Genomic DNA, 18267 nt, shown 5'->3' on the forward strand with positions numbered 1-18267 from the left:
AAACATGAGGTTCAGAGAAGATATGTAACGTGCCCAAGGTCACACAGGGACAAGTGCTAAGAGCTGCCTCAAATGGTTTTGTAAAATGAGATAGTAAATATGAAATTAAGAGACAAAGCTGGGGTTCTAATCGGATCTATATGATCACAAAGTCTTTAGGCTGCCTTCCTAAACAGGCACCTCCTAAACAGGACAGCCGTATCCAGCGGGTAAAACTCATGGGGCAAAGTGACATCCTTCAACCTATAAAGTTAGGCCCAACTCCTCTTGGGACAAGAGATGCAATCTGAGATGCTTCTGAATGCTGACATTATAATTTATCCTCCAGGGAAACAGCAATCTTGATTCTGCTTCTGGAACCTCACAGAGGAAACTCAGACATTGTTAGACGTATACCCAGATCCTTCCTTGTATTCAGAGACTTCCCCACTGGAACCAGACTCTACTGCATCCAAATGACTTGGGATACATCCATCACCTTAGATTACCCCAAATGCAAATGAAACTCAACACTGGGTGGATCTTGTACCAGTTACTTAACTTCTCTGAACTTCATAGTGCTTGGCACTTGGCAGAGTCAGATTACCTGGTGAGGGGATGGCTGGATGGAAGGAAGGAGATAAGATGAATAGGTCACAAACCATAACACTTGATACAGTGAAACATAAGGCCTGCCCATTTTTTCTGCTATATCCATCATCATCAACCAGAGAGGTATAGAACCAGAGGGGAAAGGAGGGTCTTCTCCTGGGCTACATCTCAGGAAATATGTTCTTATTGCTTATCTGCTAAGATTTCCCTCTTCAGCAGTCCATCTGTCCATGTCCCTAGGAGCACAGAGATAAGTATTTCTGAACACAGTAAAGACGTTTTTTCAAAATTTAAAGGCCTGAGGATTTGGGGGGCACAGCCTGTGTAGAAAGGGCAAATATCCCGAGATACGGCTAGAGATCCCAGCTCCACCTCAGCATGTGAATCAATTAGAATTTTCCCAGGCCAGATCCCTCCCAAGGTCCTGCCCTAGTTTTGGCTTTGTATTACCTTTCTGAAGCTAAAATAATTCATGAAGCTGAGAAAACCCTGGGGTTGGCAATTCCAAGCTCAGAAGAATGGCATACACATTCAGGGTCTTTTTTTTTATTAGTACTTTAGAACCAAGAGTTCATTTACCTAAAGACAAAAGATGTGCACTGCTTGGTCCACAAGTGGGATAAAGCAGGAGTGCCCCATCAATTACCTTGGTGTTTGGACAACTGTTGTAGCGTCACCTTGATTCCTTTTTTTTTTTTTTTGAGGCAGGAACCCCCCGTTACCCAGGCTGGAATGCAGTAGTGTGATCCTGGCTCACTGCAGCCTCAAACTCCCACAGGTGCGTGCCACCACACCTGGCTAATTTTTTGTAGAGATAGGGTCTCTCTATAATCAGGTTACTCTCTGAGTAATCAGGTTGGTTTTGAACCCCTGGACTCAAGCAATTCTCCCACCTCAGCCTCCCAAAGTGCTGGGATTACAGGAGTGAGCCACTGTGCCTAGCCTCGTCACCTCGTTGTCATTCTATGAGGATGTACAGCCAAAGACTTAGCAGGCTAACAGGCTGTTAATTTCTGTCACATCCAGGATCTCTCACCAGCCAGCAAACCAACTTCCTGGAGATATCAAGAGTGGCCTGTACATTTTATAAATCCCAAACTGTGCCTCGTACCAAAGAAGCAGAAAAAGGATCTGGCCTTGCAGAGCTCAGCCACCAGCCAGGAAAAATCAGTCTTTCTTTCTTTCTTCTTCTTCTTTTCTTTTTTTTTTTTTTTTTTTTTTTTTAAGTAAAAGAACACTGTTGATGGGAAGCAGAAAGAACACTACTATGCTAAGATTTATAATGAAAAAGCTCCCTCTACAAAAGACAATAGATTCCAAAGAGTACATACTATATAATTTCATTTACAGAAGTTCAAAATCAGACAAACATCTCCCATGGTATTGATAATCAAGAGGTGCTTACCTCTCTATAGGAAGGAGGCAATAATAATCTGAAGAGGCATGAGGGGGGGCATTGAAGGTGCTTGATAGTTACTTTGTTCTGATCTGTGTGCTGGGTATAAGACTGTTCATTTTGTGATCATTCATCACATTACCACTTGATGTGTGTGATAATCTATATCTATTCCACACATCAACAAAATGATTTTTTGAAAAATCATTCTTTTTATAGACAGAAATTAGCTTATACTTACTGCTGCCTGCTTGCAGAATCGAATCCACGTACAATGGGCCAGAGACTTAAAAAACAAAAAACAAAAAAAACCCCAAACAAACCCATAAGCCTTTTGCTCACCCGAAATGGTTTTTTATGGTTTTCAAATTCAGTAAGAGGTTTCCTCAGGCAGAATTTCACTGAATTTCAGGGCCTAATCAGGCCTTTTTTTTTTTTTTTTTTTTGGCACTTGGCCAATCTTTGGATGGGCCAAATTCTGCCTGTGGACCCAGAGACAGAACAACTAAGTAATCCTCAGGCCTCCTAGGTCTGACACAGAGGAGAGCAGAGACCCAGAGAGCACAGGAAAAGCTAAGGAACTTTCTCCAAATTACACAATGAGTTGCTGGTGGGGGGCCTTGTGATTCTCAGTCCAAGGACTATCACTTTTCTACTACATCTCTTCCACAGGGGCCAATTAATAAAACTTCTCCTCTGGGGAACTGAGAAAATTGAGCCCAGTAAACTTCACTGGTCATTCTTTGCATACAAAGTACACAAAGGAGTTTACCAAGTTCCTCTCCAACAGGAAATCATTTGTCTCTAAGAGCCAGGAAGAGGAGGAGGGAAGTGCTGAGTTTGCAACAGGGCATTGCAACACAGCCCAGTGTTTTTGTGGAAACGATGTTCCCCTAATCAAAACACGGTTGCATAAATGGACTCACTCCACTTAGGAAAAAAAAAAAGTTGTTTAAAGCCTATAAATGGGGACCACACAACCCTGATTAATTTTTAAAGTTCTTTCTCCACTTTCTTTTTTAGAAAGTAGCTAAAAATAAAGGCTTGAAACTTGAAATAACGTAAGCAAGTAATCACTCACACACACACACACACACACAGGGCTTTTCCCATATATGGCTGCGTTATTCTTCAGTCTTTGAAAAGGGCAAATGAAGAGATGGCCAACAACCAAAATAATCCTTCAGACATTTGAAAACGAGGAGAAAGAACTAGAAGAGTTGGTGAATGACAAACAATTGTGAGGCTCAATGGGGATAAATAACACTGAGAGGGATTAGTTGCCATAGCACTTTAAAAACATGGGCACATGCATTTTGACACTGGGCCCCTTCTATAAAGAGACTGTTTTGCCCTCTGGCCTCAGCACTGAGAAAACTACAACTGCAGTAATTTAACATAAAGGACTTAAAGAAGGAAACCAGTACAGGGGCATGACTGAAAATTTAATTAAGGCCCTTCTCAGTATAAAGTCTGTAAAGGAGATGAGGGCACATCTCAAGGTCAGAAGAAGGGGGAGACTTGGGAAAGATTCAAATGAGATACGAGAGCATAAATAGCAGAGGTCGGCTCTGGAGGTCAGCTTCCTTATGATAGATGGTTATTACTGTGTCTTTTGGGTCCTATGTGAAATGTCTCTGTAGAGAAGATTAACGCATGTCAAAAAAAAAAAAAAAAAAATGCCACCGTGTGTGGGGGACGGTGGATGGGGGACACATTTTTATAGTGTTTTGTGGTTTTCAAGGCCGTGTCAGATATAATCCTGGACGCAAAGTAAAGCACCTGCTTTTCTTGATGTGGAAACTGAGGCTCTGGGAGGCTAAGTGAACTCTACAAGTTCTTTCTTTTTTTTTTTTTAGATGGAGTCTCACTCTGTCGCCCAGGCCAGAGTGCAATGGCATGATCTTGGCTCACTGCAACCTCCGCCTCCCAGGTTCAAGCGATTCTCCTGCCTTAGCCTCCTGAGTAGCTGGGATTACAGGTGCACACAACCACACCCAGCTAATTTTTGTATTTTTAGTAGAGACGGGGTTTCACTATGTTGGCCAGGATGGGTCTCAAAACTCCTCGCCTCGTGATCCACCCAGCTCGGCCTCCCAAAGTGCTGGGATTACAGGTGTGAGCCACCGCGCCCAGCCCACAAGTTCTATTATGGGTGGCTTTGTGCAAGTGGGCTGAGGTCCCAACAGGAAGCAAAATCTCCCAATATGCAGGCCACGGATCTTTCAACTCACAAGACCTTTGAAAGAACATTTGTCAGACTGCCAAGTTTAGGTATGGACTGTGGCTTATCCACTAAGTCTCTGTGACCATAAAGAAGTCATTTCCCCTCTTCTGATTCTTATTCTAAATGGAATATAACAGTGCCATCCTAGCTGGCAGAAGGTGGGTGGCAAGGAGGAAGAGAGAGACAAGCATGAGCTGAGTCCCTGTGCTCTCTGCACTCGTCTGAGTCTGTCCTTGCAAATCTCCAGGTAGGACTGGCGGGCAATATCACCATTTCACTCATGGGGGCAGCCATCACATTACAGGAGAGAATACATACGTGGAATCTAAAAAAATGATTTCCAAAATGTAAGACTGGAAAACCTCTTCAATCTCCCGAAAATATAGTAATGAAAATGACTGAAGAGGCAGTATGAATTCTAAATGTCCATCCCACTGCCTTTTTCTTTTTAATCCCTAACGGATGGAACTTCCTCATGATACTTTGGATTCTTTTTCTGAAAAGACACCCCGCTTTCTGGTGACCCTGCATGCTTCTAGTGGTTTTCCCATGCCTGCCTATGAAGGTTCTCTACTTGGGTTCAGAATCAATAATAATAACAAACAACAGCAAAGAAACAGCAGGTATTGTTTGTTGAGAGCCTATGATATATACTGTTGCTGAGCCCTTTCTAGCAACCATCCATAATCCATACAACTACCAGGTGAGGTCAGTATTACTTTCTCCACGTTATAGATAAGAAAACTAAGCCTCAGAGAAGTTTAGTGACTTGGCCAAGGAAGGCCATCTTAATAACGGCAGGGCTGGGATTTAAACCATTGTATGGCTGATTCCAAAGCACGTTTTTTTTCTGTTCCTATTGCATTATGAGGCCTCTAGTCAGTTTACAAAATGCATCAAAGACTCTAGGCAATGCTTCTCGTTTGTGATTTCTTCCCATCACTATCCTGCAGAATGGAATACCTTCTAGGTGGTCGGAAAGTTCTCCCACTGAAATCCCAGCTGCAGGGTAAATGGGTGGATATGAAGTGGGCTGGGCAGATGGAATGGCAAAGAGACCCCACATGCCTTCCCCCTGCACCAAAAGAATTGTGATTTCACTTCCAAATCACTAACCTGGTGAGGCACGAGCCCAAGAGAGGTTGGAGGCTCATTCATCCGATCGTCACTGCTGCTGGCAATGGCATAGCCCCTGAGGACAGGAAACAATCAGAGCTGCTCATTTAATCCAAGTTTAACACATGGGAGGATGATCTAAGCAGAAGTCTACATAAGATTCATAAGGATAACTAAAATGCCCCTTGCTGGGCAGTGTAAGTTAGCAAAAAAATAATTTCCCTGGGACAAAGGGCAAGAAGAGTAATTTTAAAATGCACGGTTTGGAGTAAGAATGACCTGAGCTTGTGACCATAGGCAAGTTGCCTAACTTCTCTGTGCTTCAGATCCATCATCTAGAAAGTAGGAATGAGGGAGCTCTGATTAATAAATGAGGAATCTACTATACCAATTGCCAGTGCAATGTTTGGCATATCAGAGGCCAATAAACATTAACTCACTTACTATGAAATAGTCTTATCAAACATCACAGAACATTTCTGCACTGAAAATTTGAAGAGGAAAATTTTCTAACCTGAACTTCTTGAGCTGATATAAATGGTAATGAAATGTAGGAAATAAAAGTGAAGAATGAATTGGGCAAAACTAATGCACTACTCTCTGAACAATGGAGTGATACTTCTGTCACCAAAGAGACGTGACACAGGACCTGGTGTTTAAACTATGACCAGGGCAAATGTGGCAGACGGATGGTCAGCGTCAAGGAAGCAGAAAGTCAGCTCTCAAAGATTTTGTCCCAAATACTTCCTGTCAGAGGATGGCAATAAACTTAAATGACAGATAGCTAAGGTGGATGACAAAGAGGAAGACAAAAAAGTCCTGCTTTTCGTTTATCTCAGAGTACCCATACTAGTTACCTATACAGCCACAATTTTCAACTGCTGAGGAAAGCTTTGAGTCACACAATAAATAGAATATTCATGTTAATTTGCATATTGACTTTCTGAGAACTGGAAAAATAAATCTTTCAAAAATTCGATTTTCTGCTGCCTGTATTGCAAACAACATAACAAAGTGATTAAACATAGTTTGGAGCCACATTGAGCTAAACCCTGGCTTTTCCATTTACTATGTTAATTTGGCCACTTACTTATCCTCACTGTGCCTTGATTTCCCCATCAAAACCGGGACTAATAGTTCTTTCCTAACAGGTTTGCTATGAAGATTAAAGGAGGCCAGGTGCAATGGCTCACGCCTGTAATCCCAGCACTTTGGGAGGCCAAGGCGGGTGGATCACCTCTGATCACTGAGGTCGGAGGTTCAAGACCAGCCTGACCAACATGGCAAAATCCCGTCTCTACTAAAAATACAAAAATTAGCTGGGCATGGTGGCGTATGCCTGTAATCCCAGTTACTTGGGAGGCTGAGGCAGGAGAATCACTTGAACCCAGAAGGCAGAGGATGCAGTGAGCCAAAATCGTGCCATTGCACTCACTCCAGCCTGGGCAACAACAGCGAAATTCTGTCTCATTAAAAAAATAGTAATAAAAAAAAAAGATTGAAGGAGGCAATATTTCTGAAGTGCTTAGACCAGTGCCTAGCACAAAGCAAGCCCTATATAAGCGTTGCAAAAATAAAATAAACCATAATTTGTCCAAAAGGATGCAGAAATGTGGCCACAAAGGAAACGTGCCAAGTTATCTCAGCCCAAAGAACCAGACCTGCTTTTTCTAGTCTTGTGTTTTTGAGGGTAGATAAAGTAGTGAAATTCTCTGAAAAGTCAGACTGAGAAAAGGCCACAGGAGACATTGATGAACGACTGCCTACAAAAGCTTTGTTTAAATGCTCATCTCCCACTAGCAAACTCACCCTTCTGGATGCTGCAAAACAGATACCATCAATTCCACGGCCAGGGCTCCTGCAATCATGGCCAATCCAGGACGACTCACAGTGCACTGCTGGTCCAAGGTCCGGTCTCTGGTTGACTGCAAAGAAACAATCATTGGTGTGTGCTGAATGTTCTATTCCATTCAACTCTAGCTGTCTCAAGTATGAAATCCTCTGTGACAAAGCTTTAAATTATAACCAGATGCTCATTGTTAGCAAAGAACATCCAGCCTCAAGTACATCATTTCTTGAGATTATCAAGAAAACAAAATACACAATTTAGGTAACTAAATGAGGTAATATGCTAAAAAGGATCAGCAGCTTAAACAGATTGGGGGATATCAACCAAAAATGAGGGCTTATCTGCCTCATATAAAGGAACTGCATCATGTGTTCCTTTACGTGACTCAATTCAGTTCTGTGCTTGGTAGTTAAGTGACAGAGACACAGAAAGGAACAATGATTAGAATAGTGCAAATGATTCTGCCCTGCCATTTTAACTAACACCTCAAAGTGACCGTGAGATGGGAGCAACAATTTACTATTATTGCAGCCCTCAGTTCCAATGTTCCTCTCACAACATGGGCATCACTTCTCTGGGTGATTCTAGGGTTTACTACAAGTAATTTTTTTTTTTTTTTCCTACAACATGGCTGTGAACACGAGCCTTTGCTGGTTCAACCAAAGAGAGTCTAACCATCCCACTCTGGGCAAATTAAAGAGGTTGTTAGGAATATTTTTGACTCTATGAAAATTTTACCTTATGAGCAAATGGGACTTTACTGCAAGGGACCACTAATCGTATTTGTTGACAATAACTAAATAACAAGACCAGCTGTATATTATAACACCGTGACAGAGATCATCAAGCCATCCTTCTTCATATAAGAGAATGGTCATCTTCTTTTCTTTATATTGGGAGGACATAAAAGCCAGTCATCCAAAGGAGATATGAGTTATTAAGTGAAAAATTTTAAAACAAAGGAAAAATAGAGGGGAGGTTACAGAAAACATCTCTGCATTGCCTCACTGGAAATTTTTTATCTGTTCTGATAAAGGAACAGCCCTACATACAGACAGACTTGTGTGAAGTTCTGAAAGCCATAGAATCTTAATTTGTACAGTGTAGTCTTGCTGTTCAAAGCACTGTCGCACTTGACCCACTGAATTGTGAGTTGACAGGGCAAGTATTCTTCCCTCCCCTATTAGCATTGCCAGGGAGAATACAGGACACTCAGTTAAATTTGAATTTCAGATAAATAAATTCTTAGTATAAGTGGGTCTTGAATATTGCATGGGACATATACTAAAAAATTATTCATTATTGGCCGGGCATGGTGGCTCACGCCTGTAATGCCAGCACTTTGGGAGACCAAGGCAGGGGGATCACAAGGTCAGGAGTTTGAGACCAGCTGGACCAACATGGTGAAACTCCATCTCTACTAAAAATACAAAAATTAGCCGGGCGTGGTGGCACGTGCCTGTAGTCTCAGCTACTCAGGAGGCTGAGGCAGGAGAATCACTTGAACCCAGGAGGCAGAGGTTGCAGTGAGCCGAGATCGTTCCACTGCACTCAAGCCTCGGTGACAGAGCGAGACTGTCTCAAAAAAAAAAAAAAAAAAAAAATTCATTATTAACTGAAATTCAAAGTTAGCTGGGAATCCTATATTTTTACTTACTAAATCTGACAAGCCTACACACCAGTCCTATTTTGCAGAGGCAGAGGGAACCTACGAGACTTTTTGGAATTACCTGGGAGGCAGTGTCAAGGCATTGATGGAATCTGATCTTTAGACTCCTAATTTGTAATGTTGTCTTGACTAAAAGAAGCACAGGAGACAATACTGAGTGCTACCAGGGATTAGTCTGCTGTGGTTTCCTCAATAAGCTTTCCAAAAATAGGGTTTGTAGCCGCGTTTATATTGGTGAACAAGGAACAGCTGTACAGTTGATGACGCCAGTCAAGGTTCATAATGAGATAATGTCATCCTCCCCAAATTGGAGAATTCTTCTCTTTGTTAAAAGATAATATTTAAATAGTCATAAATGAAAGGGCCGAGTCTGTCTGCCTCAGCGCACAAGTTGGTGATAGGAAATATTTGGAACTAAAGAGAAATCCACTTACATCTCCTGGGGCCACCACATCATTGCAGAAATAGCAGCCAAGCTTGTAACCAGGGATGTTGGCAAAAAGTGATGAGCCCAGGAGGTCAGCAGATGCCACAGGGTGGTTTGGACACAAGTCCCCAGCTCCCTGCTGCTTTGGTTTCTTCAGGCCATGTCTCATGACAACAAATGTGTCAAATCCCAAAGCAGCATTGATGACCAGCTGCAGGTTTCAAGGAATAAAAGAGCAGAGGTAAAAGACACATATATTTGAAGCTGTGGCTAATTCCATATTTGCTCAACTTTTTAAAATTTATTTTTTGCATGTAAGTGTAATTAGATTATAAAAGTTAATGATGATAAAAGCTACCCACTACTGAGGGCTTATTAAGTACAAAAGACCTAATTATATCACAATTATCATAAATTATCTTATTTAATTTCATTTGAAACTCATAACAGACCAGGCACAATGGCTCATAACCTGTAATCCCAGCACTTTGGGAGGTTGAGGAGGGCAGACTGTCTGAGGTCAGGAGTTCAAGACCAGCCTGGCAACATGATGAAACCCTATCTCTACTAAAAATACAAAAAAGTTAGCCAAGCATGGTGGCATGTGCCAGTAGTCCCAGCTACTCAGGAGGCAGAGGCACGAGAAACGCTTGAACCTGGGAGGTGGAGGTTGCAGTGAGCCGAGATTCCACCACTGCACTCCAGCCTGGGCGACAGAGCAAGATTCTATCTCCAAAAAAGAAAAAAGCAAACAAAAAAAACTCATAACAAACATTTCTTATTTATAGATGAGGATACTGAAAGTCAGAGAAGTTAGTTCTATAACTTGCCTAAGGTCACTTATCTGGCAAGAGGCAGGTGTATAAAACCAACTCTACATAGTTCTCAAACACATTCTTTCTACCATTATACTATACTGTCACATCCACATAGATTTGTTTTTATAACAGCTTTATTGAGATATAATTCACATACCATATAATTCACCCTTCATGTAGATTTTTTTTTGGTATCCCAGTAGCTGGAATTACAAGCACATGCCACCATGCCTGCCTGGCTCTGCATAGTTGGTATTTTGTTTTGTTTTGTTTTTTGTTTTTGAGACGGGATCTTGCTCCATTGCCCACGCTGGAATGCAATGGCGTGATCTCGGTTCACCGCAGCCTCAACCTCCCAGGCTCAAGTGATCTTCCTGCCTCACCCTCCCGAGTAGCTGGGAGCAACAGTGTGCATCACCACACCTAGCTAATTTTTTGGTTTTTTTCTAGAGATAGAGTCTCATCATGTTGCCCAGGCTAGTCTCAAACTCCTGTGTCAAGCAATCCTCCCAAAGTGCTAGGATTACAGATGTGAGCCACCATGTCCAGCCCAACACATAAATTTTTTAAAAAACATTTTTTTCATTATACTATAACAACTTTTCATGGTTCTAATTTAACTTATTATCCCAAATTTCTGATAGTATAGAAAGTTTGAAAAATAAAGGACAAACACACTACAAAGGAAAAAAATCACTCAACCCACAGCTCAAAAAATTATCATTAATAGTTTGGGGTATTTTTTCCTATTATTTTCTCTCTTTCCCTCCCATTCTCTCCCTGTCTTTCTCCCTTCTTCTTGCCCTCTTTCTCTCTCCTCTCCCAATAGACAGATAAGTAGATACACAGGAAGACATATATAAATATTTAACATAATTGGTATAAAATATATACAATATTGCATCTTCCTTAATATAATGCGGCATTTTCCATCTTATTAAAAGTCCTTTGAAAACATACTGTGGCCGGGCGCAGTGGCTCACGCCTGTAATCCCAGCACTTTGGGAGGCCGAGACGGGTGGATCACGAGGTCAGGAGATCGAGACCATCCTGGCTAACACGGTGAAACCCCGTCTCTACTAAAAAATACATAAAACTAGCCAGGTGTGGTGGCGGGTGCCTATAGTCCCAGCTACTCAGGAGGCTGAGGCAGGAGAATGGCGTAAACCCGGGAGGCGGAGCTTGCAGTGAGCTGAGATCTGGCCACTGCACTCCAGCCTGGGTGACAGAGCAAGACTCCGTCTCAAAAAAAAAAAAAAAAAGAAAACATACTGTGAATGGCTGCACACTATTCCATCATAGGTATGCACCATGATTTAGTTCACTATTCAACACTGTTGGCCTTCGAAGTTGTCATTGACCAAGTAATGGTGAACGAGACCAAGTCTGTGTCCTCTTGGAGCTTACGTTTCAATGTAAGTACAGTATACCTTTCAGTGTAGAGTATCTCAAAAGATTATTACGAAAATTAAGCAGTAAATGATATCTATTACACTGGGTGATGGTGTGTGAGGTGAAGACAGAGTCTGAAGCAGAAGCCCTTTGGCACTATGCTACCAGGTCATACAAACCACATCTCTGCTCTGGGGAAGGGAAGGTTAGGGACACTCCTCCCTCTGGAGTGGTGGTGCATTAAATCATAAATCATAATTAGAGACAGTGCCTACCTTTCTCTTGCTTGCAGCAATGACAGCAGGAAGCCACCTGCTCTCCCTGGTGTCCATCAACAGGAAAATGACATCATGGCTTTCGATGAGCTGCTCCAGTTGCTCCACATCTCTGCGGGCTTGCTCCAGAGTGACACTGGAGAAGTTCACTGGATGCCCAGGCATGGGTATGCTCATGTTGAATCCTCTGGCATTCTAGGGAAACACCAGGATGTAGTCATGTCTGGATCAATGGTATAGGCAATATCTCACAGCCCACACTTCCCACAGCTGCCTGCACTTACCTGTGGTCACTTACATGAGATCTCCCTGTGCACTATTATGCTGCACCCTTCCCATGCCCTCTCTCTTCTTCACGTCTGCATCCTAGAACACCTTGACCTATCACCCCAGGGCCCTGAGGCAGGGCAGGGCAGCAAGCAAAGACATACGGATCTCAGTTCCAAAGTGGAGGGGGCTCATCCTACCTGAGGTAAGGACACTGGAGAAAGCTGTATCTTTGGCTCTTTCCAGTCATCCAAGGCCAAGAAACTTTATCACAGCACCTTCTGCCTACCCAAGTACCTCTGTTTTTTTTCTTTTCGTGTTTTGGGGCTTTTTGTTTTTTGTTTTTGTTTTCGAGACACGGTCTTGCTCTGTCGCCAAGGCTAGAGGGCACTGGCACAATCATAGCTCACTAAAACCATGACCTCTTGGGCTCAAGGGATCCTCCTACCTCAGCTTCCCAAGTAGCTGGGACTACAGGCACACATCACCACACCCGGCTGATTTTTAAATTTTTAGTAGAGATAGGTTTCACTACGTTGCCCAGGCTGCTCTCGAACTCCTCGGCTCAAGGAATCCTCCTGATTTGGCCTCCAAAGTGCTGGAATGACAGGCATAAGCCACTGTACCCTGTCTAAGTACCTCTTTCCAACTGGGCTATCTCTTCCTATTTGCTTCCAAATTGCCCTCCCTTCTGTTTCCTCAGTGTTAAACATCTCCATACGGAGTGTTCTAGCAAATATAATTTGATCTAATACATTCACATTAGGTTAGAATGACTGATGATCTTGCCTTAATCCTTTCAGGGGTATATGCATTTTAAAAAACCTCAAATACAAAAAACTACTTGCTAACTTAGAGCCAAAAAATCTACTTATGAGTATGTAGATATTTTTGTGGGGCAGAAGGAGTTACAGTGGGTGATGTCAGAGTGTGGGACAGAGTAAGGCTTCACTCTCTGTCCAAAAGTAGAAGCTGTCCAGCAACCTGAGTTCCCTGAATTGGGATTTTTTACATGCGCTTTAGAACAGCTCTATAATTTACCATCTACCCCTTGATGACCACATAATATTTTGGCATATTAACAGTGAGTCATATATGGGTGCTAATGAAGCCAGGGACACTGACTTTCCACAAAAGATGAATGTGTTCTAGAATCATAAACTGTACCCTTAACCCTGGTGTAACACTGGCCATAGTGAAGTGTTTGAAAACATCGGCTTTTTCACTCATTTGCCAAAACCCCTCACTTACTGGAAAAACAGCTCAAGGGACAGGGCAAGCAGATCTTTTTAAAAAGAAATATCAAATTTGTAGATTGTGGATATTTTTTCATTATCTTCGACTTTAAACCTAATCTCTGGAATTCAAAAAGGAAGAACAACAATTTCAAAAGGAATGAAAAATAGAGTGGCAAGCAAAGCAGGAAAGGACATGAGGCAAAAAGGATTTCGGAAAGAAGAAAGGTGCACAAACATGTCTATTTTAACAATGAGACTAGCACAGCTATCAGGATCTCATTAATTAATTCATTAAGTATTGTGCACCTACCGTGTACCAAATGCTGTAATAAGCAATAATAAAAGCAATGACTACAGTAATAATAGCAATACCTGCAATACCTTACTGACATACTACAATTGACAAAGCATGTTAAATGGTGGTAGCTTGATCCAAAGAACTATTATGTATGTATTTTCATGACACCAAGATGGAAGCATAATCATGCAATACCAATTCTGAACTTTTGAATAATAAAGTAACTTTGCTAACCTAAATAAATCTCTACTTGCTAAAATTTCAGCCAGTAAGCTAACATAAGAGCCCATCAGTTATGTCCACATCCCAGAGGCTGGAATTCAGCAACTTTCAACACAGTGGTTTTCTACTTGGCTGTATATCAGAACCACCTAGAGAGTTTAATGGCCAAGCTTTTTCCCAGACCATTTAAACGGAAATCTCTAGGAATGAGCCCAGGCACCAATATTTTCTAAAACTCCCCTGATGATTCAAAGGTGCAGCCAGGTTGAGGTATAATTTACATAAAGTTAAATACACAGATCTTACATGCACAGTTCAATGTATTTGACAAATGAGAGATTAACCACTGCATACAACTATCAAGATATAGAACATTTCCATGATGCCAGAACATGCTCTTGTGTTCCCCCTCAGTTGGTCCCCACTTGTCCCCAGATGACAACTGATCTGACTTCATAAGCCATAGATTAGACTATTCTAGAACATATCACATAAATGATATGCTAGGGTATACAATTGTTCGTGTTTGGTTTCTTTTGCTCGGCATAATGCTTTTGAGGTTCATTCATATTGTTAAGTATCAATAATACATTCCTTTTGTGGTGTAATTATACTATAATTTATTTATCAGTTCTCCTGTTGATGGTGATTTGGGTTATTTCTAGATTTGGGCTGTTTTGAATAAAGTTGCTGTGGACACTTTTGTATAAGTATTTTCATGTATATATGTTCTCATTTCTCTTAGGTAAAGATCTGAAAGTACAATTTCTGGGTCACAAGGTAGGCATATGTTAAATTTCATGAGAAACAGCCAGATTTCCAAAGTAGTTATTTTACCAGTGTATAAGTGTTTTGCTTGCTCCACACCCTGACAACATTTAGCATTGTCAGTCTTCTTAATCTTAGCCATTTAAGTAGGTGTATAAGTGATATATCTTTCTGGTTTTAATTTGTATTTCCCTGATGACTACTGACATTGAGCATTTTCACATGTTCAATAGCCATTCATAGATCTTCACCATGAATTAAGTACCTGTTCAAGCTTTTTTCCCCTTAAAAAAAAAAAGTTGGTTTGTGTGTCTTGTTATTGAGTGGTAGGAGTTGTTTATCTTGCATATTCTGGATAAAAGAGGACTGCACATGTCTTCTCAGTTTGGTCAGTTTTTTCCTTCTTTGAAAGGCATCTTTTGAAAAGCAGAAGTTTTAAATTTGTATAAAGTCAACCAAGTTACCATTTTTTGTTTATCGTATTTACTAGGTCCTAAGAAATCTTTATCACAAGACCACTAAGATGCTTTCCCCTAGAAACTTTATAGGGGCCATTCTGGGTGTCACTTAAAGGCTCAGAGTATTCAATGAGGTCTCTCCACTCTGTATACAGGACTCCAGCGTCTCCCAGCTCCTGTGAGCTCTGGAATCTCCATTCTGCTCATAGCTCTCTGGTAGTGTGTTTTTGCCTGGTCTGACTGTTGTCCTGCGAGTACACACAGCTCACTATTCAGTCAAAGACTCAAGGTGCTAGCAGGCACTCCTGCGCACAGCTCCCTCATTTCTGGTACTATATCCTGCAAATTACAGCCACCTCAGCTGCTCTGAACTCTGTTTGTTCCTTCAGCTCACTGAGACCAAGAGTATCTCCCTGGGCTCCCACAGGCTATGGCATGGGCCAGAAAGTGCCTTCATGTAATAAGCTGGGACAAATCTTTCCTTCCCTCTGTCTGGGACCACAGTCTTTCACTACCTACTGTTCGCTGTCTGAAAAGAGTCATTTTACATGTTTTGTCCCAGTGTGTAATTGTTTATGGTGGCAGAGCTAGTCCAGTATCCACTACTCATCAGGGTTGAAGCAGATGTCCAAATTCGGGTTTTAAAACCTCAAGTGTGGCTCCATAATCCAACACCTTTTTTTTTTTTTTTTTTTTCTGTGAGACGGAGTCTTGCTTTGTCACCAGGCTGGAGTGCAGTGGTGTGATCTCAGCTCACTGCAACCTCTGACTCCCGGATTCAAGCGATTCTCCTGCCTCAGCCTCCCCAGTAGCTGAGACTACAGGTGTGCGCCACCATGCCCCGCTAATTTTTGTATTTTTAGTAGAGACGGGGTTTCACTATGTTGGCCAGGATGGGTCTCAATCTCTTGACTTCATGATCCACCCGCCTCAGCCTCCCAAAGCACTGGGATTACAGGCGTGAGCAACTGTGCCCGGCCTCATAATCCAACATCTTATTGCCTCAAATAGCTATTTGATTTATAAAAGATCAGTTGTTTTCTTATTCAATTTACTCTTCCCCAAGATCAGGTATGGTATTTGTAGCAGAGCAGTTCTTTTCATGTAATTTTATCACAGCATTTTTAAAGGCACCTGGAAAGGGTCAATGTGACACCTATATCCTGGAGTAGAAGAGAAGGAATTAGTCAAAGAATACCACACAGATAAATTGCAAGGGTTTCTTATGAGCTGGACATGTGAGGTATGGGAAGATCTGGGGCCAGAGTACAGTTAGTTTGGGATAAATATATTTTAGAGCAAAAAACAAAAGTCAAACTCTGTAGTTCTGAGGGAATGTTTAAGGTTTTTCAGGCCAACTATTCAGTGAAACCACCCTGTCCTTGAGTTCTGTCACCCAGGAGAAGGAGGGTGAAGGGTGCTCATGACCTCCTGGTACACTTCTTTGTATTTCCTGTGTTAGTCCATTTCACACTGCTATAAAGGAATACTTGAGGCAATTAAATGAAAAGAGGTTTATTTGGCTTGTGGTTCTCCAGGTTGTACAAGAAGTATAGTGCTGGCATCTGCTTCTGATGAAGGAAGCTTCCACTCATGGTGAAAGGCAAAGGGGGAGCAGGTGCATCACATGGCAAGGGAGGGAGCAAGAGAGATGCCAGGCTCTTTCAAACAACTAGCTCTTGCTCGCGTGAACTAAGAGATCGAGAACTCACTCATTAATGTGGGGCGGGCACAAAACTATACATGAGGGATCCACCTCCATGACCCAAACACCTCCCACCACGCCCCACCTCCAACAGTGAGGATCACAATTCAATATGAGATTTGGAGAGGACATCCAAATCAAATCACTTCCTATGAATTTACTATTTCAAAATTTAAACTTTTTCGTTCTTTCTTTTTTTTTTTTTTTTTTTGAGACAGACTCTCGCTCTGTCACCAGGCTGGAATGCAGTGGTGCGATCTCGGCTCACTGCAACCTCCACCTCCTGGTTCAAATGATTCTCCTTCCTCAGCCTCCTGAGTAGCTGGGACTACAGGTGCGTGCCACCACACCCAGCTAATTTTTGTATTTTTAGTAGAGACAGGGTTTCACTAAACCCTGTTGTGTTGGCCAGGACAGTCTTGATCTCTTAACCTCGTGATCCGCCTACCTCAGCCTCCCAAAGTGCTGAGATTACAGGCATCAGCCACTGCGCCCGGACCAAAATTTAAACATTTTAAAAGGGTCGCACCCATTATTTTTTTCTTTTCCAAGTCAAATATCACTCGACTTCAAGCATTGAGATGAGAATCTTGCAATAACAAGTAAGGGATAGCCCAAATTAGATAATCTTGCATTAATAAAACTAATCTTTCTAACTTTTCCAGGTAACCAGATATCTAGGAAGTCTGCATTTAACACAGTTCTTACCTTCAAAAGGCCACTTTTCTTCCCTGGAATGCTCCTCCTGGTCCCTGGCCTTTCCCACGACTCTCTGGTCCTTGCCTCCCTCCCCAAGACCCGTTCTGATCAATTCCTTCAGAGCTCGGACCAAATGTCACTTCCTTAAGAAGGCTTTCCCTGCCCCCGCCCCCTGACACCTGTCCAGGTCCTGCTCTTCTATATTTCCTGAGCAATGTCTACTTATCCTTTTATTTAGTATTTCAATTATAATTCAATAAAATATAAGTTCTATAAGGGCAGAACCATGTCTTGTTTACCTAGGTCGAGCCTTTTCTCCATAGCCTGGTAGAAAGAAGGTGATGAGTAAGTATCCATTGAATGAAGAAACTATACTAAATCAAGCATATAAGGAAAGCCCCTTAAGGCTGGCTAACCAATAAGTTAAATAGTTTCACAAGTATTTTTCATGAATGTGATGAATCACACTAGTACTTCGATGGGTTGTATATATTATCTACTATTATTTATAAGGCATGAAGAATAAAAGTATAGAAGACTTGGACCCTGGCCTGGGGGACTTACTAGTCCAACAAGGAAAAAGAGTAACACGATGTAAGTGTGAAGGAAGAGGCTTGATGCCGGAGGGCTGTTTCCAAGAACAGTTGGACTTGCTCTCTCAGGCCCAGCATGGCGGTCCTTGCTCCCACCTCAGCCTTCTCTTCCTCCTCATCTTCTTTGCCCTCTATGTTGCAGCCAGCCACCCTGGTTTTCTTTCAATTCCACAAAAGCACCATGCTCATCCTACCTCAGGCATTTGCACAGACAGCTCCACTACCCTCAACCTAGCTAACTCCCACTCATCCTTCAGGG

The 18267-nt window shown here is 42.0% G+C and overlaps 1 protein-coding gene across 5 annotated transcripts in view; it reads right to left on the reverse strand.

Moving 5' to 3' along the window:
• The window catches only part of ATG7 (autophagy related 7), a 278547-nt gene that overhangs the window by 186883 nt on the left and 73397 nt on the right, over positions 1–18267 (reverse strand). For all 5 annotated transcript variants that reach the window (XM_025374538.1, XM_025374532.1, XM_025374526.1 and 2 more), the window contains 4 exons: positions 11761–11955; positions 9283–9486; positions 7140–7255; positions 5331–5406 (listed from right to left, as the gene is read on the reverse strand). In XM_025374538.1, coding sequence (XP_025230323.1) covers positions 5331–5406; positions 7140–7255; positions 9283–9486; positions 11761–11955 — 591 coding nt within the window. The remainder of the gene's footprint in view (positions 1–5330; positions 5407–7139; positions 7256–9282; positions 9487–11760; positions 11956–18267) is intronic.

This window comes from Theropithecus gelada, chromosome 2 (assembly GCF_003255815.1).
Source record: "Theropithecus gelada isolate Dixy chromosome 2, Tgel_1.0, whole genome shotgun sequence".
Taxonomy (NCBI): domain Eukaryota; kingdom Metazoa; phylum Chordata; class Mammalia; order Primates; family Cercopithecidae; genus Theropithecus; species Theropithecus gelada.